Genomic DNA, 22,988 nt, shown 5'->3' on the forward strand with positions numbered 1-22,988 from the left:
AACCCTATATTCTCATATATAAATGACTGTTGTCATAAATAATGAAGACTAAGTATTTTAGAAAGATAATTTATTTTATTTCCCTGTTGTTGAGATAATTAATGACTCTGTTGAGGTAACTGTATGGTGTGTTTAATCTGTATTCCTGCATGTAAATCTTGGAGCTTGGTAAATATACAGGTATTCTGAAATGCCTTTGGTATGTAATAGATTTTATTTGCACTATGTATCACTATGTGTCACTTCACAAAAATATTTTCATATTTCTGCTTTGTAGATCATCAAGAGAGCAAGACAAAATTACCTTTTTGAGCGGTATAGAGAGAACAAATCAACACCAGATCAGCTACTTGAAGATGTTAGAACTGCCTCAGAGGTGGGCATGATATTTAATCTTTGCTACGTAATCTCTAAGGTTCTCACTCAGTAACGTAGCAAAGCATCTGAAATTGCCTCATGCTTTGCTACCTCTTTCTGCTTGTTTAAGTTATTGTATTGACCTGGTACCACACAAATTAGAAATGTCATTTGAACTGCACATCACTTTGATTTTTCCATTGTTTTAGAATGGATGAATTCTTTAAAAGGCATGCCAAATTTTTGTGTTCCTAGTATTTATTTGTGAGTGCATGTATTGCTCAAAAAGCATTTGGCTGTTTGTGTGTTAGAATTCAAACTTTAATCCTTTAAAAGAGTTTTTAAATGGTGGAATGTCCGTAATATTTTAAAGCTTGGGAGGTTTCCCTTTTGTGCCACTGATGACCTTGGAAAGAGCAAAAAGGCTTCAAAGCTTTAGGGATTTAATAAATTGTGTATTCTGGACTGAAGGTGAGGAAAGGTGATTCTCTGGTAATTTTTAGAACTACAGATCACAAAGAGATTGTCATTCTAATTAATTTAATACAGACCTGGGAATAGGAGGTGTGGAAATTTTGCCCAGCTATCTTTGCCTGACCTAAGCATTGCATTTAATCTCTCTCTATTTCACATTAAAGGTTATTCTTTGCAGATTTGTGATAAAAACTGTGTAAGTAAGTTGATCAGCTGCATAGAAAATGAAAATAACAGTAATGATGATGATGATGTAGTGATTATAAAGTATTTCTGAAAAACTGAATTCAGCTGCAAACTAAACTCTTTGGACTACACCTTTATTTCTGATGAGGATGTTTCAGTGGTTGATGTAAAAGGTTTTTCTGTGGCATAATGTATTATTCATCACTAACAAGGTACTATGTGGCTAAAATATTGTCTATGGAACATAGTGCTACTATGCTGCAAGTGGCTTTCTAATTTTTTCTTTAATTGTAGCTCTTTTCAGTTAAATTAAATGAGACAACAGACCCAGATAAAAAGCAAATGTTGGAAAGAATTCAAAATGCAGTGAAGGCTGCTTTTGACCCTCTACAAGAAGCTGTGCAAGCAAAACTCCCTGCAGAAGAGATCAACAGGTGTCACGAGGTAAGTTTGAGCTCTTTTGTATATTTTATATTTGGCTTATAATTCTTAAGAGGTTTAAAAATAATATTTAGCTGGTAGTAATTCCTTGAAACGTTATGGAACTTCTTATTCATACAAAGAGGAATTGTGGGGCTGTGAACTTTTCAGTACTTTGCATTCAATACAGGAAATTTGATTCTTTAATTCAGTTTTGGATGCTGTGTTTATCAATTAGGGCTTTTTTTCTCCTCACACTGTGATAATTATTCAGTTATTTTTTACCTTTCCAATGAGGACTTTTCTATTTTATGTACTTAGATCTTCTCTTTGACTATTTTGTCTTGATGGATTAATTTCAGTATAGGTTACTGAACCTGCATTTCTGACATTCCAGTACTGGTGGCAGTTTTCTACACAAGTGTTTCTGTCTCTGATCAGAGAAGAAAATACATCCCACAAAGTTATGCTCAGGATTATTTTTGTTAAAGACAATTACATTTAGTGATAGTAATCATGTTGACTTTAATGTGCTATGGTTCTGTCCCAGTAACCAAGTCAGTCAATACAACTCGTGTCTTTTAGTAAATGGTTTCCATTTTGATCTTTTCTTCCTTTCAGATTATTTCTGATAATTACTGTGGGAAATACAGAATATGTGCTCCCTTCTTGAGAAGAATCTCACTCTAAATTATGTTTTTTTTTAAAAGGCCCAGCTATTCTAATATCAAATATACCTTTATAAAAGCATATACTGACCTAACAGAATTTTAAAACCCACTAAAATCTAAGCAATCACATCTTCTGCACTATATCCTAGTGTAAAAAATGTAATCTTTTAATATAAGATTAAAATGTTTTCCTTGCTGATGTTCAAGTTAGTCTTTGAGACACTTTTTAGCAATGTGCACATAGGGCTTCTGTTAGATTATCCAATAGCAATGGGTGAACAGATGATGTGGTCTAACTGCAGGTCCCAGCTGGTGTTTACAGCATACATTCCAGATGCCAATTTAAGGGATTAATATCAAAACAGATATCAATTATCAGTTTATCTTCCTTTCTCTGATTGTTTAATCTATATTTATGAAGGGCAATATGATAAAAATGTGGTAAAAACATGGATTACTCTGTATTCATTACTAAGTGCCTCATTCCAAGAGTCTTGTTCCTTAAGCAAACCTCTCTGTTCAGAATAAGATCTTCCTGCGGAATTCACACAGGGCAAGTCTTTGATCATTTGCACTTTCTGTTATTGTTTTATAGAAACTGTTGGAAGAAGCCAAAGATTTGCTGTCTGACTGGTTGGACACAAAATTTGGCAGTCAGGTGACTGACAATTCCATATTCTCAAAGCTCCCCAAATTCTGGGAAGGGGAATTTCATAAAGATATGGAAGCGCTCAACGTAAGTAAATGAACTGTTTTCTGTTCTAGAAGTCTATGTGTCGTGCCTTATAATACCTAGAATACGATTTAGCTCCTTAATAGCTTTCAAGAATTTTCTTTGATATGAGTAGGCTGCTGTTAAATTAGCACCTGTTCTGTTTCCATCCCAGCAATCTGAAATCTGTTGTGCGTGTTATCAGAGTCACTTAGTTGGTGATCAAGTTTGATTGTGCACTCCATGCCTTCCTCTTGATGTAATGTGGGTTAATAATCGTAAACTGATCCAGAAGTTTGAGATGGAATCTCTCAGCTGCACAGGAGACCCCTGCCAACCTCAGTATTTAGACTGACTACTTGAAAGTCTTCAGCCACTAAGAAGTTATGTGATGATAACAATCAAGAAGACATTTGTCTGTTACAGATGAAGTGCTGTGTCACATGCAATGGTTCAGATCAGTGAGGGTTTATTTATTTACCTGCAAATCAGAGGGACTTATTGCCTGTTCTGCCAGAAGAGCTGGCATCTCCTGCAGTAGTTTGTTGTTAATGTCACCTTAAAGGCTGAGATAAAAATGGCCACAGCACATTGTTTCAGAGCAGAAAGCTTGAAATAGGAGTGTTAGATTTTATTAGCACTTGCTTTTGAGCAAATTTTTAACCAATATGTAAGATATATATATTTAGTGCATATTTACACATGTATAAATATATATGTATATATAATTCTACTTTTTATCTATAGGTTTTACCTCCGGATGTTTTAACACGGGTTAGTGAATATGTGCCAGAAATTGTGGATTTTGTGAAGAAGATTGTGGATAATGGCTATGGGTAAGTTTGCTACTGGGTGCTTTTGTTGTGCCCTTATACTGCATCAAAGCCAGAATGATTGGTTTCAGCACTTAGCTGTGAGCTGTTTTCTCTGTTTTCATGAGCAATAGTAATCTCTTCCAGAAGCAGTTTTTCATCAAATAAAGAAATTTCAGTTTCTTTTGCAAAAGACCTGTTATTTCTCACGTGGCGAAAATGTGCTATTCCATACTTTTTATGATGTCCTACAAAGAGAGGTTAGATTATTAAATTTTTAGGGTGAAATCCTTGTTCGTTAGAATAAATAGTCAAAGTCCCATTCACTTGAACTGTGTTTGATTTCTGGCCTTCAGCAAGGGATTTAAAAAGTTGACACCTGAGTTGATAGCTAGAAATCAGTTGTAAATAGCATACATTTTTAGAAATGGTAATTGTGTACTCTTTTTCTGCCATTGTCTATTGTCTGTATTTGGAAATCAAGCTAATGCTCTAGAAGTCTCTAGATATCATGAGAGATTTCCATCTGAAATTTTGGTGTTCTATTTCTGTTAATAGCCTGAATTTTTTTACATGAGTGTATTTTGATTGTGAATAAATGAAGGCTGTGGTTCTGAGTGCCATAATTTTTTGTTAATGTATGTTTCTTTAAACATACATTAAAAAAAAAGGGCAGGGGGACTGTTCAAAATTCTTTCCACTGAAGTATCAGCATTCATGGTAATCCTGAAACTTACCTTTTTACCAGGGCTGTTATGGCTACAGTGGGACAAAATGAGGAAAGCAAAGGAGTACAAAATGGACTGTGAAACAAATGTGATTTATGTTATATTGTTGCAAAATATTAAAAGTCCTAGAGGCATTGTAGGTATCTCTTCTGTTGTGACTGCTACCTGACATCTCACTTCTTAAGAGCTTTACAAAAGATGTTAGTTGTTTTCCCTGTCATCAATTTTATTATGACTTTCAATGATTTGTCCGAAGCCTTTATGGTAAGACCTTAAAACTTAGGCTCAGCTAAGTCATCTTTACAAAACTGAGCAGTACCATCCTGTGAGTGGTTTCACTAGAGAACTTATGATGGTGATTCTGGGGATAAAAATCAGTTAACTTGTGGTAGAAAGTTAGCTAAATAATGATCTTTAACTTTTCAGGTATGTGTCCAATGGATCTGTATACTTTGATACTATGAAGTTTGATGCCAGCGAAAAACACTCGTATGCTAAGTTGGTTCCTGAAGCTGTAGGGGATCAAAAAGCTCTTCAAGAGGGTGAAGGTAAAAAGGGGAAATAACATTTGCTTAAGTTGCTGAAGAAACTGATGATGTGTTGGTCTCTTCAATTGATTTCAGTGACATAGGAATCAGTTACTTTCAGAGTTGAATTGTTTACCTGCTGCACTTCCTTTACCAACAGATTTCTTTGCCGAAGTTTTGTGGCTTGAGGCAGTACTTCCCTACAAGTTTTTAATTAGAAAATGCCAAGAAACGTTATTTATTCTAGGATGTTTCTGGGGTGGTTTTTTGTTTGTTTGTTTGTGGGTTTTTTTCTTTGGTTAGAATTGTGAATAGCTCAGTCATTTGGCCATGGCCCAGTTGTTTGGCCATTCATCTGGTTCAGTGTAGGAACAAAGACTTGAAGCCAGGTCTTCCACATTCCAGGTGAAAGGTCTCCACATCAGGCTGTGGTTATTTAATGACAAATATGTGGGTTCCTTTTTAATACTGAGAACTGTTTTTACTTTGTAAACATTATTGTGTTGAACCAAATCCAAATATAGATTTTTTTTGAAAAGAGATATAGCAGAGGATTAGTTTAAAACACTTGATAAGCCAGACTCATTTGTTATCTGCTCCCAAGGTTGTACAGTTTTAGTAGCAAATCATCCACAAAGTGCATAAAAAGAATATTAAAAGGTTTTAATATAGCACTTGTACCAGGTAAAATCAGGACACTCATACTAGGTGAAACTAGCAATATCTGAGATGCCACTTAAAATGGGTATGATTTTTTTTCCCTTTTTGAAACCATTATAGCTGAAATCTTCTCTGTGAAATAAAAGGTGATAGGTAAACCACTGTCTTTGTGGTAACATAAATATGTAATTTCCACCATGTGTAACCAATCACTTTTGTTAAATTATGTCCTTTTGCAAATAGTGACTGATGCTGAATGATTAATGTAACTAGTGAAGAATATGCAGGTATCAAGTTATTACTTGTCAGGTTAGCTGCTTTGACTCATTTGTGATGATTGTTGTTACCTGGACAGATAATGTAATTTTGATTATTACAAGCAGCAGAAACAGTAAAATCTGAAAGTTGCAATTAATGTAAATAAAAGCAAAATATTTCTGTATTTAAAGTGCATAACGTATCATATTCCAAACGATGGAAATTGCAGGTATCTCCACCTGTACATCAAAACTAATTGAGAAGTTTAACATTGACAATCTTAGCCTAAATCTGTCTTGGATTTTTATGCTGACCACTTTTAGTCTTGGGCAGTAGTGCAGAAATGGTAAATTCCTTGTGTTTTAAAGATGTTATAATGAGAGTACCACCTAATTGGTCATAAGAAGCTAAGAGCACATAGTACATAACACGTCTGTGACGGCAACAGAACAGTAAATGTAGCTATTTAACATTTAACAGCCATTCTGTGCAGCAGCTGAGATTAGAGGTGGAAAAAGTATCCTATGACCATTTTGTGTATGCACATCAAGACAATAGTAGTCTTAATTTGGATCCATCTAACTTTGGAATGAATTGATTCTGCAATCTTACTTGTCAATGAGTATAGGGTTTTTTCTTTCTGTATTTATTTTTCTGTAACTGCAATACTGGAATTGTGCCTGCTGAGAGAATGTAGATGAATCTCATGTCAAAACTTAAAAAGCAGTGCAGCTGATAGTTGTCAAGTATCCTGTCAACCAAACATTAATCAAAGTCCCAAAGGATTATCAAGGGTTGATTATGAAGATTTTTGACAGTTCAGTGATTTGGGGGTTGGTTTGGTCTTTTTTGAATTTTTTTTTTTTAAATTCACTTCATGTGAGGTACAGCAAGGCCAAAAATCAATAATGCTGGTGTAAAATGTGTATATTTCCATTTTCTCTTTTTAAAGGTGACCTGAGCATCTCAGCTGATTGTTTACGTGAGAAGCGTTCTCCAAATGATTTTGCTTTATGGAAATCCTCCAAGCCAGGAGAGCCTTCATGGGACTCTCCATGGGGAAAGGTAAGGACATGGTAATCAGGATTTAGATTTTCTACACTTTATTAAATAGCACAGTTACACAAGTACTTTGCCTCACCTCATATTAACAATGTATAAATTATGGAGATATTGTATTCAGTCATAAGATTCAGTTGTTAATGTTTATTTAATAACTTAGGACGTGAAACAGTCTGTTTGACACTTTTTAAACAGAAGTTTGCAATGCAGGCTTTTCGTGGCTGTTACTGGTCATTTGTCCTCTGTTTATCAATAAGCTTTATCTGCAGTTAAGTTCTATTTCCATTTTTTCTCTTGTGATCAAAACAAATAATGTAATTCTTAAAAGAACAGTAAACAGGATAATCAAACATTACAGATGTGTATGCCAGGTTTGATCTTTAAATGCAACAGTTTACTTTTATGAAACTGACACTGAGAATTTTTTTTGTTGTTTTAGTAACAGTGTATCCCATTTCTTCAGATCCATAACTGCTTAAACAATTACTGGTAGTCAAGTAGTGTCTTTTTCTTAACAGGGTCGTCCAGGCTGGCACATTGAATGTTCTGCAATGGCTGGATCCATTCTGGGAGAGTCAATGGATATTCATGGAGGAGGGTTTGATCTCCGATTTCCCCACCATGACAATGAATTGGCACAGTCTGAGGTGAATGAACTGGCCTTCAGTTTCTGCAGTGAAAAAGCAATGTGCTTCGCTTTGGCTGCAACTTACATAAATCCATATTTCAAATTTTAAAACCTGATGTATGTTTTGTAGAAACACATGTTTTGGTTCTCAGGATTTTATTCTTTAAGTTTTCCTATTTCAGGATTTATATGTAAACAGTATTGAGTCTTTGGGCTTTGTTTTTTTCCTGCAGGCATACTTTGAAAATGATCACTGGGTTCGGTATTTTCTGCATACTGGCCACTTAACAATTGCTGGCTGTAAAATGTCCAAATCTTTGAAGAATTTTATTACCATAAAAGATGCACTGAAGAAACATACAGGTAAATATTACTTTGGAATGTGAATACTTTTGATATACTTCCAGTGGTAACTGGTAATTTTGTTATTCAGTGTAACCTCAGACATCTTTCTTCTTCACTAACTTCAGAACAGCTTCCTTGTTTTTCTGTTCCTTGTTGGTATTATCTGTATGGATAGTAGAGTTCTTGCTTTTTTGGTACATGTAGTGATAGGAAGAATTTTAAAAATTAGGTTCTTAGCCACTGCAGTACTGGAGGCCATAAAAATGCTTTAGATTATGATAATTTTCCTTGTTTATTTTGAAACTCCTAATAGCACGACAGTTACGGTTGGCTTTCCTCATGCATTCTTGGAAGGATACACTGGATTATTCAAGTAATACCATGGAGTCAGCTATTCAGTATGAGAAGTTTATGAATGTAAGTAAGTTTTCCATTCCTTCTCCAGCTCTAAACTTTGCGTTGTCATATGTGTTTCAAGGAATAGAACTCCAAGGATATATAGGCCTTATTCCCTGGCTGAGTTTGCTTTCTGAATTCATCAGGTAGGATGTCACAGTGTTTGTTGAGCTGCCATTGAATACTCAGGTAAATTCCAGATTGCTACATTTCTCTGCAGCTGGGTGCTCTTTCCCAGTTTTGACATCTCTGAGCAGCTTGGCACTTACACACAAGATTAATTTCTCAGTTCAGCTTGCTTACAGAACTCAGTCCAAAACACTCATAACATGTCTACCAGGTGAGACTTTACACAAATGTAGCCAAAGAGGGAGTATAGTTCCCACCTTGTCTCCACACCACATACATTGAGCATTTGCCTCTGTGCCTTGTGGGCATGTGAGGGGTCAGGCACAGGTCCTGTCCCTGCTTAGTTTGAAGCCGTAATTGAAACCTACATTTTCCAAAAGCATTTTGAGATTGTTGAGCTTGGTCTGTCCAGCTGAGGCTATTCTGCCTCTTATGTAGAATGTTTGTTTTGGGCCACAGAATAGGTTAAAATGACATTTTGCCAAGCTGGATGCCCACATGAAACAGATCCTTGCTATAAAGCCATTTTATTCTTCAGCTTCCATTGTTAGCAATAAACTTTAAAATCTGCCATGAGAACTGTTGCCTAAACTTTTTAAAAATGATATTATGAGCAGCTTGCTGTTAAAGTATGATAGTGTATCATGCAGTGACAGAGCCAAGAGACAGAACTGAATTACAACTCAGCTGTGATTTCCTGAGTTATGCAAAATGTGTGGGTTTCCTTGTCTTGACAGACTTTCAGTAGTCCTGGCTGAAGTGCTGTTGAACTCACAAAGTTTAGAAGGCTGAATAAGAAATAATGCCCTTTGGTAGTAAGTCCTTGTTATGTCTAATTGAAACTGATTTTTAGCTATATTCTTCTTTTATAGGAGTTCTTTTTAAATGTGAAGGATATTCTTCGAGCTCCCACTGATGTGACAGGCCAGTTTCAGAAATGGGAAAGTCAAGAAGCAGAGCTGAACAAAAAGTGAGTGGAGCATTTCTGCTTCTCTCTGGATAGCCATTGTGTAGCTACATGTTTAATTTTTTTTCCTTACAAAATCACTTACAATGTTTATAGTGATAGTTATGTCTGTAGCATTTCCACTGCTCCTTCCAACTCTTTACAAGCAATCAATTTAATCTTGTGATAACTTTATGAAATAAGATGAAATTTTTAGTTTCCCTTTTGTTTATATTAAGTACACTGGCATGCCTTGTCACACTGTTTGTGAAGGGAAAGAGAACTTTTTGTTAGATAGCTGTCGTTTTCTTCACTACTTGAAATCCTGTCCTTCTATCTGAGAAGTGACCAATAATTTCCAGTGGTTACAACTGGCTGATACATAGGGATAGAAGAGCAATACTGTAAAAAAAAAATAAAAAGTAAGCACAAGAAGATACTAAATAAGCAATTTATACTCCTTTAAAAAAACTTGCATGAAAAGGCCAGTTGTTGAAAAAGTGTTTGATGTAATTTGTTTGGATAGTTTTCGCCAATTAGATTATCCTGCCTTTGTCCATAGCAGCAAAACAGCAGCGTCATGATAATGCCTTTCTTTTTTCTTGCTCATTCATTTTTCCTTCAAATATAAACTGTGACCGATAAAAGATTATCTCACTTTTAGGTCCCCTTACTCTTCTAATAGAGATTCTTCAGAGTAAGTTGCAGGTGTTTCTGACATCAGTAGTAAACCCCAATTTTTTTCTTCTTAGTTTTTACGAGAAGAAGGCAGCAATTCATGAGTCACTGTGTGACAATATTGACACTCGCTCTGTCTTAGAAGAAATGCGTTCATTAGTCAGTCAGAGTAACTCCTATATTGCTGCGAAGAAGTCTTCCAGACAAATGCCAAACAGACTTCTTTTAGAAAACATCAGTTCCTATCTCACTCAAATGCTAAAGGTATGTAACATTAAGTAATAACGTTGCTATTGCACTGTGCATTTGTTACTGTTGTGTTCTCAAGTGTGTAGGGATCAGTACAGTCTTTGTTTAAATCTTACAGGTCCCTAGAGATTTCCTCCCCACATCCCAACCAAAACAACCCCAAACTACAGTGTGTGCTGCAGCAGGAACGATTTTGAGTCCTCTCTGTTACATTATATTTTCAGCTAATGTTCCCTTGAATAGTAGAGAGCCCCCAACATATGCCAGGAAATTAGATAGTAGAAAAAATATGAAGTCAGAATGTCAAATCTGACAGCTTTAATGCTAAATCTGAAAGCCAATGCTTAGTATGCTGTAACAATTAAAAATCAAAACATCATCTTTTTAGATTTGTGAATTGTGGGTTAAATGAGAACTATTCAAAAGCTTAGTACATGTGATTTTGCTTACTCTTTGCATGCCTGTGACTTGGTGGTTTTTTTCTTTTCTTTTTCCTCGACCAGATTTTTGGTGCCATAGAAAGTGATGATGCACTTGGTTTTCCTGTTGGAGGGAACAGTCAAAACATAAATGTAAGTGAAGGACAAAGTACACTATACAAAATTACTCTGTGTCCTTTGAAAGCTTGTTAAAGTGATGACATTACTGATATGTACCTGAATTACATTATTTATGTTTTTAGCTTTTGAATCTGACGTAATTAATTGGCTTAGGAAGCAGGATTTTTCTTTTAAGTGTTGGGGTTTTTTATAGGTTTGTTTGATTTAATGACAGACAAATTGTATAGCAACCAGAAAAATAATTACCTTGTCTTCTGAATGATGAGTCTGTTTCAGAAACCACATGTGAATTACAGACAGCACATGCTACATTCTAAAGACTCATTACAAGTATTTGTATGCTAAGTAGTTTCAAAAATATAATTATACTGATTAAACTTCCTTGTGGTACACCAAAACCAGCCTGGAGGCAGCTGGAGCTTTATCCACGTTTCAATCTCTTTTTCTGATCTCATTTGTAGCCACAGTTTTTATGTGGCTTTTGAAGGCTGTTTTGCTTTTGTCACCCAGCTGTGACCCAACCAGTTCTGCTGTGATGCAGAAGTTTTCTGGAAATACTTCAGGGATACCTCTTGAAAGTGCTGATGGGCTCTGTAATAACAGCAACGTTTTGTGATACAGGCAGGAGAAATAACTCCACGTGAAAGCTATCAACTTTGCTTGCTTTGTTCATGCAAAAAATCTGTCATGGACACATCAATGCTGTTTTCAAGTATTTTTCTGCATTTAAAGATGTGTGACCACGTGTTTCTGTTCCTCCTTAGAAGGAATAAATGAAACATTACTGGCGTAACAAAAAAGCTGAACTTTTTATTCATCAAAGGAAGAGGAAAGCTTGCTTGTGGTTGAAGAACGTGAATGAACACTCATCTGATAATTGCCCATGCAAATACTTACATTAGTGTGCTGTGGAAATTTCCAGAAATGATACAATAAGGAAGATGCTCAGTATTCCCTACCAAGCTCATCAGTAGTGAATTTTAATTTAGCTCAGACATGTGGATATTCTAAGGGAGACAAAAGTGTGCATTTTTTTTCTCTCTCTCCCCTACCCTCCAAAGTAATGAAATTTTTAATTTAAGCAGTCCCCTGGGTGCCTGGCTTCTCCTCTTGGGATTCCAGAGAAGTGTTGGCAGACAGCGCTGATCTGGAGTTGTTTTTTGTAACTGGTCACTGCTGTCCACTAATAGCTTGCTGTTGCTAATTACCACCCTTGAGAGCAGGACTCACAGGACTTTTTCTCTGAGATTTCATGACCAGCATTTACTTACACCTGAAATAATTCAACAGTAATATTTCCCCGCTGTTTGTGGGAGAGGGAATTGTGTGAGGACTACAAACAACTGCACTCTATTGGAAATACATACAATTAGCATAAGCTAACATCTGAGGAACATATCTGTGTCCTAATGAAAATAAGTGCTAACATGAGCTTCACCTGGTATTATGTTTGATAAACAGCTGGCCCTTTGTAGGAAAAGACAGAACATGAAGGAGCAAATTCATCTGAGTGCTATTTTTATCCCTGTACTGCATTATAGTTAGCTGGACTGTAACGTAGCCCTGTGGAAGTTGTGGATCTAGCTGAAAGGAGATGAAAAGGGAATGGGGAGAGACTGAACTTCACAAGCTGATTTTATCTGCACAAAAGGAAAATTGACAGCTAATGCAAATTATCGTCTATCCTTTCACATTAATAGAACAAAGACAATTTTTATTGATACAGATCTGCCCTAAGGGTCAAGTTCCATCCAACAACACATAAATATGAAGTGGGTAAGGACATGTTTTATGTCTAAATGATGATTAGCTAACTGTGGAAATAATGATCCTGCAGATTGAATCTACAGTGATGCCATACCTGCAAGTTCTTTCTGAGTTCAGAGAAGGAGTGCGACAAATTGCCAGAGAGAAGAAAGGTGAGAGTTCACTTTTTCCTGTATTGTTGTGTATGAGACTTGGAGGTTGTAGGAATCAAACTGGTGGAGGAGGGTGGAGATGGGGGTGTGGGGCAGCTTATAGACCCTCTCTTTGCTTAGAGAATAGAAGTAAGACATCTTTAAGTCCGAGCTTGTTTGAATATTTGCATCTCTGCTACCTGTCTCTTTAATTTGAGGATCTTTTACAGGCTAACTTTCTTTTAATTTCCTAAAGAATCTAAAATGTCTGGAATGACAAGGTCTAGCTGTTGTTTTCCTAGATTAAGGCACTCCCTGCTTTCTAGGTATGAAAGTACCCCTGATCTCTTCCTCAGGGAGCTTGCGTTCTATCAGAAGTGTAGATTGCTGCACAATGATACTGTCTGCGTTTAAATAGCCCAAGATGCTCATTATTATTTGTTAGCATAGTTGGAATTGTAGCTTCCCTGATGGTAATTGAGTGCTCTTTCTGGAGAATTCATATGGGAGTTTGCTAGAAGTTGTTTTGGGTGCTTTTTTTAATCCTTCTGAAAAGCTTTGATCATGCTGTGTGTGTTGGCAGCAGAACTATATAATGTTAAAAAGGTTGTTCCATTAAGCCCTCTTTGATTTTACTGGTTGATTATTTCCTAATGGAGCTCTTATTATTTTCTGCTATTCCCTGTGGAATTTTACATGTCTTCAATATGTATTTGATTCTTGTATTCTTAAAACTTCTACACTCAGATTTGTCCTTGAGGCAAAACAGGGCACTTTTATACATTGTAACCCATATATTACACAGAAATATAAAATTACTTGTAATGTCTGGCAACCTATTCAGCTGGCAAAGACTGTGAACTCTTATTTTGCTGTTGTTTGGAGTCCTTGTAATGGCTAATGAGTTTACCTTAAAAGCACGAAACTGTAATTGTTAATGAGACTACTCAGCTATTACTGTCAAACTCCTATAGGCCTAATCGATGCTGAGAAATAGGCTTATTAGTTCCAACAGTAAATGTTTTCTATGGTTTGAATTAATTTAAGAAGTTTGTGTATATATCCTCAGCCAAAAATGTGAGTTTTGGCCTTTTGGTATTTAACGTAAATACTTATTTTATGTAAGGCTTTTTTTGTCTTTCATTCTGATGGTTGAGCTAAACAGATCCTTGCTTTTAACAATTGTAAGGTTTAAATATCACAGGGCTTCTTGTAGATCATTTTTAGAACATACTTGGCACTAGACTGCTTACAAGGACTTGAGTTTCGTACTTGAAAGGTATTGATTTTTTTTGCCTGAAAATGGAGAGTAAGAATGCAGCTGGATCTAGTTTCTGTTTGGTTGGGGTACAGAGCACTCTGCAATTTGACCAGAGAGGTACCTTTCTGTTAAACTATTTGGATATATGGAAGCTGAGTGGTGGTTGGCAGGACCTGCACTGACATACTACAGACTTGTTTCCCTGTATCCATTAAATTCTTGCTTGCAGGAAGTGTTAAATTACTGTAGAAGTTGTTCTGATTAGTGGCTGGGGATATTGCCTCTATGTGGCTGTGAGCAAAAGGAGTTTGCTCATAGCCTGATGCTGGCAGGATTGTGTTAAATATTAATTAAAATAATCTGTATTGCTTGCAGTATTCTTAGAGGTTAAAATAAAATTATGTGGCTCCTATAAAACCTCCAGAGTAATACAAATATACCCATCCATATACATATACTTTGAAAATGTATCTATATGTACAAAACATTTCACAGAATAGCCATTTGTAAAACTATGGGTTTTAGTAAGAATCAATCAATGTATATACTCTACAAAAATGTTGCAGTATCCAAAATGTCTAACATTCAAAGATGCTAGTAAATTAAATTCTCTATTTTTTAAGTTTATTAGTATTCAAACTGGAAACCTGCACTGATCATTTGCAGTTGAGTCTTAATCGTGAACCTGTTTAGGAGTGGTGGTAAACAGAAAAAGCAAAACACCATGCTGGCTGCACAGGGGGAAAAAATGCAGAAAACCTCCATGAAATGCATCAATGGTTGGTTGGTCCAAGCATCTGTCTTACTCATCCTGACATTTTGGTCAAGTACTTCAGTACCTGACCAGCTAAAAGCCCTGTATAGTTGTCTCTGCAAGGATGCACACTGGAGCAGATCTGTGATCTACTACAGCTGCCAGTGCTTGGGAAGAATTCTTATTAGCAACAAATTGTTATTCAGATGCTCCAAAAAGAGCAAGTCTCTTCAGTTGTTGGTTCTTAACCTCAGGACATCTGCTTAAATTAATAAAGGTGTCCATGTCTGAACTCTGCCTGGGTCTTCATTTCCTACCATGGGCTCTGTTGCCATGTGGTATCTTGCTCTAAGCTGCTTCTAGGACACACCAGGAAACCTTCTGCCCTCACTCATTGTAACATTCCCTGCTCTTGTCTTTTGCTATGAGTCTTAACATCCAGCATTCTCACCGTGCTTTTCAAGCTCATCGTCTTCTTCCCCATTACAGTGTTCCCATTCACAACAGCTCAACATCTGTTTCACATCCAGTACTCTTTGGCTTGAAATTCACAGAAAACGTGAAGAGAGGTCTGGGAAAGAGTCACAGGCCCCAGGCGTGTCTAGCTGCTGGGTTGTTCATGGGCTCTGATGATAAGGCACTATCCCACTAGTTTCCTGGTCACTGTCCTCAGTGAATGCCTCCTGATGTCTTGAGGCAGCCCATAAACAGCCCCCTCCTCAATCCCTAAACATCTTTGCTCTGATGGTACTGCTTGCAAAGAACAGGCACATTTTAGCCTTAAGAAGCACAGTGCTGGCTCCTTTGGATGACAAGATTGATCAGAGGACGTATCCTCTCCTAAATAATACATGTTTTGTTATACATTTCTCCTTGATGGATTTCTTCTTAAACTTTCAATTATTCATGATTTTAGATAAGTAAACATTTATAACTGTGCAGATGCTGTTGTATTGAATAAGCAGTAGGTATATCTGATACAGTCTTGATATAAGTGTAATTCCTTTGCCTAGGTTAGAGCCAACATCTTTTGTGTTAACAGCCAGTGAAGCAATCTTATCCCTTGTTTATCTTAATGGATTATTTAGAGTTGCATCAAACATCATTGTGGTTCACTGTGTGTAACTGCTCTGAATCAAGAAAAATAGCAACATATTTTACAACAGACAAAAGAGGTTCTATAAGCTGCAATGGTTTCCTATACAAAGAGAGAGAACACAGAATATTACCATGCAATGAAATAGGGTTTCTGTTGTTTTTTATGGTATTAGAATGGTTGGTGCTCTGTTCACTTCTCAGCTCTCTGAGGCTCTGAGAATTATGGAAGAGATGAAGGCTGAGCAATGGTAGTTGTATCTACCAGTATGTGCAGTGTTTAGCACACTGCCTGGATGGGAGTTTCTACTGCCAGAAATAATACCTTTGAAAGCCTGATTACTTCTTAGATTTAACCAGGTGAGAGTTGCTGAAAGGAAGAACAATTGTTTCTTGTAAACACTTAGTATCATCTAACCCAAGTATCTATCTTGTCACACTTAGTAAGTGTTCCTCCTAAATACAAGACTGTGTATAAAAAATGCCACAGAACTGAGTTCACACCAGCAACATACTAGGTATCCTTGATGCATTTAGTTCCTCTTAACTGTTCTGTTACTGCTCAGCTGATAAAATTTCTCATCCAGGAAAATATTTTGTGTGAAGTTTTATTTTACTTTAAAGACCTGAAGGCATCTATTTCAGCTAAGTCTTGAGTTCTTAACCATTTGCTGTCATAAGTTTGCAAGGAAAAAAAAATAGTCATGATGATCACCATCTGGAAATCTAAGTGAAAATTCTCTATTCTACTGCAACTAGCTTGCTTGAAATAAAATAGAGGATGTTTGGATTACAGTTGCTCTGACAAATGTATGTGTATCAAACCAAAAAAATCATAGTCCTTCAAAGGTTAGATGTAGCACAAGATATGTTAGTTTTGGGTTTTTCTAAAATTAGGTTCTTAACCTTCTTACTGGAAATCCTACAGCACCCATTAGGATCTTCCTGAGTCAAATACCCTTTCATTATACCATGGCAGAACTGTTGCATGATTTCTGAATTGACATGGGTTTTCTTTCTGTTCTCCTTCAGGAACAATGAGGGTATCTTGAAGGAAATTTATGATTTTGAAATCCCTGCAAAGAAACATGCTGCTTCTCTGTGTAGCTGAAATAATGCAGGACTTACTTAAAAGCTTTATCCCTTTAAAACAAAAGACCTTTCTCTGGCCTATGTGAGAGAGTGGCAATTTCTTAATTGCATTTAAATAGCTGTGTAGCAGGACAGAACTATACTTTCACCAAATCTTAATTCACTAAAAGTACTTTTCATACTGTTTAGTAACTGAAGTGCTGCAGTTGAGTGACGCTCTTCGGGATGACATCCTTCCTGAACTTGGAGTTCGATTTGAAGATCATGAAGGTATCCAATCATGTCTTGCAGCTTTGTAGGTAGCTGTTTTTATAATCCTACTGTTTTCCTAAGAAGTGTGAGAACAAACTATCAAGGCTAATCTGGAATAATGAAACAAACTCAAGGACTGCAAAACTATATCATATCATATATATGTACCATATGTAATGGTACATTATCATTTGTATCAATGTATATTATAGAACTATATTTGAATACATATATAGAATAAAAAAATACATTGCAATATTTTTTATCTTTTTGTATAGCACCTAAATTCTTAGTCACTTTTGAGTAGTACACAGTTCTATTTGCATTCAGCAGGCAAAAAGAAAACAGTTTTCATAGGGTAAACACATTTATCTTTCCCTAATCCAAAAATTAATTAATCTGTTTTTTGCTTCTTTAGGACTTCCAACTGTGGTTAAATTAGTGGATAAGGACACATTATTGAAAGAAAGAGAAGAAAAGAAAAAGGTTATTATTTTAACCATTCTACATTTTTTTAAATTTGAAGTAATGTGTAAGCTATGGATACTTTTATGTTTCTTTGATAATTCATAAGAAAAATCGTAACAGATTAGCAACAAGGAAAATAACATAAGAGAATTGACAGAAAAGTTTGAGTGTGTTAAGGGAAAAGAATTTTTTGAAACAGTAGCTTCTTGAAAACTTTGTATGGGACCCATGAAAACCTCTAAGATTTTTTTGTTTGTTTGTTATGATTTTTGTAGAATTAAGGGATGTTGAGTATTGCATACATGCTGTCTTATCTCTCTGGAAGAACAATTACAATGAGAAGATGATTTGGACTTCTTCTGTCTGCATAAATGAAGTTGACATTTTTCATAGAACTAATCTGTATTTATCTGATATGTGAGGAAAAAATGAACTGGCTAAATCTTAATTTATGTAGTATAGATGAGTGAGATATTCAGGATGTGGGGGCAAGAATTCACATGTTGCTATATAAAGATTGTGGATTCTAATTCACATGCACAAGATCTGTACAGAAACCCTCCTTTTGGCACTTCCTGGCATTAATATTTGACTTTGTAACATTTAAAAGTAGCACTTCCTGTGTCTGTCTTCAGTTTTACCAAATAATAAAATTCTGTCATGACTAGAAATGTTTGGAAGACTTTCCAGCATTTCTCCTTCCGTGTTGATGTTTTTAAAAAAGGGAGAAGTAATAAGCAGCTTTAGCCAATTCCAGATGTTTTCATCAAAACATGATTTAAAGGCAGTTTGTATACAGCTGCTAAGTGGGATCTGAAGCTAGAGTACTTCTTCCCTGGAAACAGTATTATGTTCAGTACTTGCAGAACCCTTGGAGAACTGATAGGTCTCTCCCAAACAAGTGCAAGATAAGATTTTTAGCAAGTTGGCTAAATTTGGATAGTTGTTTCCCTAGGAACACCAAGGCATACAACTGCTGCTTGAGAAACTGTAATGTCTTCACAGTCTGAGGCAAGAGCTTAAAATATCAGTGAAGTACAGTCTTTTTTTAAAGTCATTTGCAAAACATTTTCCCCCGTAAAATGACAGGACCATTTCTTTTGCAGGCTTTGTAGGTATTCTTTTATGTATCCCCTTTGCATGCAAAATGCATTCTGAACAGTTAAAACTGGTTTAGCTGTGAATAAAAGCAAATGGAATCAAAGTCATACAGTGAGAAGTATCAGACAATCCTAATTATAAGGCATGGTGGTTTTGCTGCAGGTCATGGTGCCAGTTCTGTCTGTAATTAGATATCCAGGGGAGCTAGCTGGCTCAGGATTGTAGAAAACAACCAGATGAAACAGTGTGTTACCTTTTACTCATTAAGACTGCCTCTTATAGATAGAAGAAGAGAAAAAAAGGAAGAAAGAAGAAGCAGCCAGGAAAAAACAACAGCAGGAAGTAAGTGTTCAGATCCTTTTAACCTTATTTTGAAGAAGAGTGTAGGCAGCAATAGTCACGTGCAGGAAAGAACACATCAGAACACAGGCTCTCTGCCTGGCCTTTACTGGGCTTCCGTTTGTTTCTTTGTCTGTACAATTTCCTGCTTGGAATGACTTTGGCTTGCTGTCCAGATTTGAATTTCCAGCTTCTGTTATAGAGAAACTGTCTTTGAGAACACAACTCAAGGCTTCAAAATCTTCTTAGAAGAACCTGTAGCACTTAATTTCAATCTATAAACAGTATTACTTCCTTAATTGTTAAAGTAGAGTCTTACATGCCTGGTACTGTTAGAGATGATTTTGCTTGTGTCATTTATTATTTTCTTTGCTTTTCAGTATCATAGGTATATGTAAAAGGGTTTCTTATTCTTTTTTTCTTTTTCCCTTTAAGAAGTCCCCTGTTCCCTGTGACTGAACAGTGAAATGTTTTGTCTCTACAGTTGGAATTGAGATAGCTCAAAGGTTTTAGGCTTTGTATGGGGAGCAGACAGACAGAGGAGATGAACTTACAAGAAGAAAATATTGTTTTCTGTGCTGATGACTCTAACAGTACAGGAAATAATTTCCTGTGTTAAAAGAGGAAGAAAACTTTTCAAGAGCACCACATACAGGGAGAAAACCAGATAAATAGCATTTATCATTCTCAAATTCCAAGTACCTTTTTTCGTTCTTTCAAAAAGGTGATTCTCTTGCATTGAGTAGAAGTTACTAACTGAAGTTACCCACTGAGGTGGGCTTGTTTAGAGATAAGTGAAATTTAATTTTATTTTGGTGGAATTACTGCATCTGATCCTGCTGTGACCTCTAAAGAAACCTTTGTTTGTCAGCAGGAAACTGTTGATAAAGGTGGTTCCCTTTGCAGTGAATTAATTGCTGAATATTCTTTACTCATAGCAACTATGCTTTGTGTTGACTAAGGAACCAAATTAGCAAGAATCAGACAAATGTAGTTTTTGGAATATATAAGCAAGTCATTTTGAGTTTCTCCAATACATCTATTTTATTAAGTGGTTCTCTATGGATTTAAAACACATTTTTACCATGGACAAGCACAGCTAAGACATACTGAGTTGTTCCTCACTAAAAGTTTCTTTTGACATGATAAACAATTGTGAATTAAATGCTCTTTGATTTGCAAATTATAATCTGCTTTTCCTTTTGCATACGTGACATGTTTTAAGTAATTTCCTGTGATGTTAATGCACGTTTTGTATTACAGGCAGCAAAACTGGAAAAAATGAAGATTCCACCACATGAAATGTTTAAATTGGAACTTGACAAATATTCCATGTTTGATGAAAATGTAAGAGTAGTTTTCCTTCTCCAGTTGTACATACTTAATGGTACATGTTTATAGTGATCTTGTTCCAAAACCTCCAAGGCAGTGCCATTAACATAATGAAAGGAGGGAAGGAGAGAAAGAAAAGGCGATATATTAATTTTTTTGTGCACTGGGGAGCGAGGTCTCTTAACTGTTAGCCATCATTTCAAGAGTATTCTCATTGTATGTTTCCTTTGGCTCCTCTCATTGCAAAGCAAAATATATATTGTGGGTAGGAACATGTACGGTGTTTGTTCACAGATTTATTACCGTGGTGCAAGGCAAGGTATTCACTCATAAGTACAAACTCCCCAACTCTGCCAGAACGATGATTCTTGGAGAGGTCCTGTTCTTCCTGTTTGATTCTGCCCACTGTTTTGGTCTCTCTGAAGGGGCTGTATGGATAACTTTGCTCTTGATTGCTCCCCTTGGGGATAAAAAGAGTTACTTGGAAAACATAAAGCACTGTTTCTTCAGGACTTGATCTGGGACATTGATCCTGCTTCTGTCAGTCCCCTTCACCTGCACAAATTCAGGCCCAGGGGGCAAGTCAGAATGGAGAGTGTAAATACTGGAAAATACCTCTGCAAGCCAAGGAGAGTGTCCATAAAACCTCTGATCATACTTTCTCCATCAAGAACATAAATCTCCTACTGCTTTTCCTTTAAGCCTTGAATTCTGTATGCTAGGATGATTAGAAGATTATTTTAACCATCTGTTCAGGAATTAGTCATTATTCTCTTAAAACCAGAAGTTAGTGGTCTAAGCTTCCCTTACTTAGTACAGGACAGAAAATAAATACACCCTTATGCCCCTTCATTAACTAGGAAGAGAACATACAGAAATAGCCAAAGTTAGTTGTCAGACTTCTAGGTGACTAAAATTAACCAAGATACATGCCATCCTGACAGCCTGTCATTATGACATTATCTCCCTATCTTATTAAAACATGATTCCATAAGGAGCAAAAGCAGTCCAAAAATCTGTCTTAAATATTCTTCTTTTTTTTTTTAAATATTTCAGGGATTTCCCACCCATGACACTGAAGGCAAAGAACTTAGCAAAGGACAAATTAAGAAGTTAAAGAAACTTTATGAAACCCAAGAAAAGCTACACAAGGAGTACCTACAAATGGTTCAGAATGGAAGTGCAAATTGAAAACAACAGGACTTTTTTTAAGAAGGCGAGTGCTGGGTTCCCATTGAAGAAGTGAGCATATACTGATGCTCAGATTTCTGTTTACACTTTCTGTTATTGCAAAGTAAAATTCCTGTTTACGTGGATTAATAACGTCATCTGGAAAGGCAATAAAAATCCATCATTAAAAAAAGCCAACCTGTAAGAAATTTCTTCACAACAGTAGCAGGCTGAGTGGTTGCCAGGTCTGTTTGGGAAGGTGCTGCTCAGTCAGCAAATCCACATAAGGATTCTTGTTCATTGTGGCTGTCCGGGCTTTGGTTAATTTGTCCTGCATACTGATCTCTATCTAAGACCCACTGTAGTTTGCATTTTGGAATATGTCACAGTCAGCAAAATTTACTGCTACATGGAAGCTGAGCAATTTGTCCTGCAGCAAGAACAGTATTTTCCAGATGACTTTAGTATCTTTACATAAGCAGGAAAAGTGGGTAGTACCACTATGACGCTTATTTTAGCTGCTGTTATTAAAAACTCTCATAAGTATACCCAGAACACTTTGCATAGTGGAAGCTAACAGTCCCTTTGTTGAAAAAGGGATCATCATCTGTGTTCAACCTGCAGTTGGAATCAAGTGGGTAACTACAAGGCAAATGCACTTGCACTGAACAAACAGGCGGGAAAGACATGAAGGGCTATTGGCAGAGGCTGGTGTGTTCTTGGAGCTATCCCTCCAAGGAAACAGGAGTGCTGCCAAAGTACCTGATTACCCAGAGGACTCAGTACCTAATTACCAGTTCCCAACTGTGGGGAATTACCAGAGGGTTTCCAACTAAGATACAGTTTGTGGATTGGTTTGCAATTAGGGAATACAGCTATACACTGCTCTGTATTCAAGACTGGTGTTTTTAACATGACAATTTAACCCTGAGTTAATAACATTTCTGATGTGGTATGGTCACACTCTATCTGCAAGGAGAATTCTCTGTTGCCCAATAATGCATTTCACTGGCAGTAGCTACTAAATGAACCAAAGTTCATGAAATCCTAAAAAATATCTTGCCTACTTCATAACTGCATGTAACAGCCAAGTATCTGATTTGCAGAACTGTATTCATTGAGTAGTCTCAAGGTGACTTGCAGAAAATCATACTGTGACACCTCTGTTCTCTCAGCCCTAAGGTTCATGCTACAATCATTAGGCTATGTTACTTTTCTTAATTAAGAGTTAAAACAACTTTGCTTTTCCTTTATTTTTATATTTATATTGCTCCTTCTGAGGAATGAACATATTTGGAGTAACAGAAAGGTCTAGTAGGGTTTTTTTTTCTAATTTGTCTGTATTTGCCTTTGAAAACATACATAATGTTAAGGTCAGTAAAGCACATGCATCTTGTGTACAGAAAATAAAGTATAAGTTGTAAAGTA

General features: G+C 36.3%; 1 protein-coding gene across 3 annotated transcripts in view; it reads left to right on the top strand.

Moving 5' to 3' along the window:
• Nucleotides 1-22,988, top strand: part of CARS (cysteinyl-tRNA synthetase) — a 33,123-nt gene extending 10,135 nt beyond the window's left edge. For 2 of the 3 annotated variants that reach the window (XM_027651036.1, XM_027651038.1), the window contains 18 exons: nucleotides 278-376; nucleotides 1,312-1,461; nucleotides 2,704-2,844; nucleotides 3,568-3,656; nucleotides 4,787-4,908; nucleotides 6,758-6,870; nucleotides 7,386-7,514; nucleotides 7,729-7,858; nucleotides 8,154-8,257; nucleotides 9,238-9,335; nucleotides 10,064-10,253; nucleotides 10,742-10,810; nucleotides 12,636-12,717; nucleotides 17,088-17,168; nucleotides 17,569-17,636; nucleotides 19,002-19,061; nucleotides 20,322-20,405; nucleotides 21,447-22,988. In XM_027651036.1, coding sequence (XP_027506837.1) covers nucleotides 278-376; nucleotides 1,312-1,461; nucleotides 2,704-2,844; nucleotides 3,568-3,656; nucleotides 4,787-4,908; nucleotides 6,758-6,870; nucleotides 7,386-7,514; nucleotides 7,729-7,858; nucleotides 8,154-8,257; nucleotides 9,238-9,335; nucleotides 10,064-10,253; nucleotides 10,742-10,810; nucleotides 12,636-12,717; nucleotides 17,088-17,168; nucleotides 17,569-17,636; nucleotides 19,002-19,061; nucleotides 20,322-20,405; nucleotides 21,447-21,581 — 1,944 coding nt within the window. In that variant the 3' untranslated portion in view covers nucleotides 21,582-22,988. The remainder of the gene's footprint in view (nucleotides 1-277; nucleotides 377-1,311; nucleotides 1,462-2,703; nucleotides 2,845-3,567; nucleotides 3,657-4,786; nucleotides 4,909-6,757; nucleotides 6,871-7,385; nucleotides 7,515-7,728; nucleotides 7,859-8,153; nucleotides 8,258-9,237; nucleotides 9,336-10,063; nucleotides 10,254-10,741; nucleotides 10,811-12,635; nucleotides 12,718-17,087; nucleotides 17,169-17,568; nucleotides 17,637-19,001; nucleotides 19,062-20,321; nucleotides 20,406-21,446) is intronic. The other variant, XM_027651037.1, reaches the window with a different exon arrangement.

This window comes from Corapipo altera, unplaced genomic scaffold (genome assembly GCF_003945725.1).
Source record: "Corapipo altera isolate COAL_440 unplaced genomic scaffold, ASM394572v1 78, whole genome shotgun sequence".
NCBI lineage: Eukaryota > Metazoa > Chordata > Aves > Passeriformes > Pipridae > Corapipo > Corapipo altera.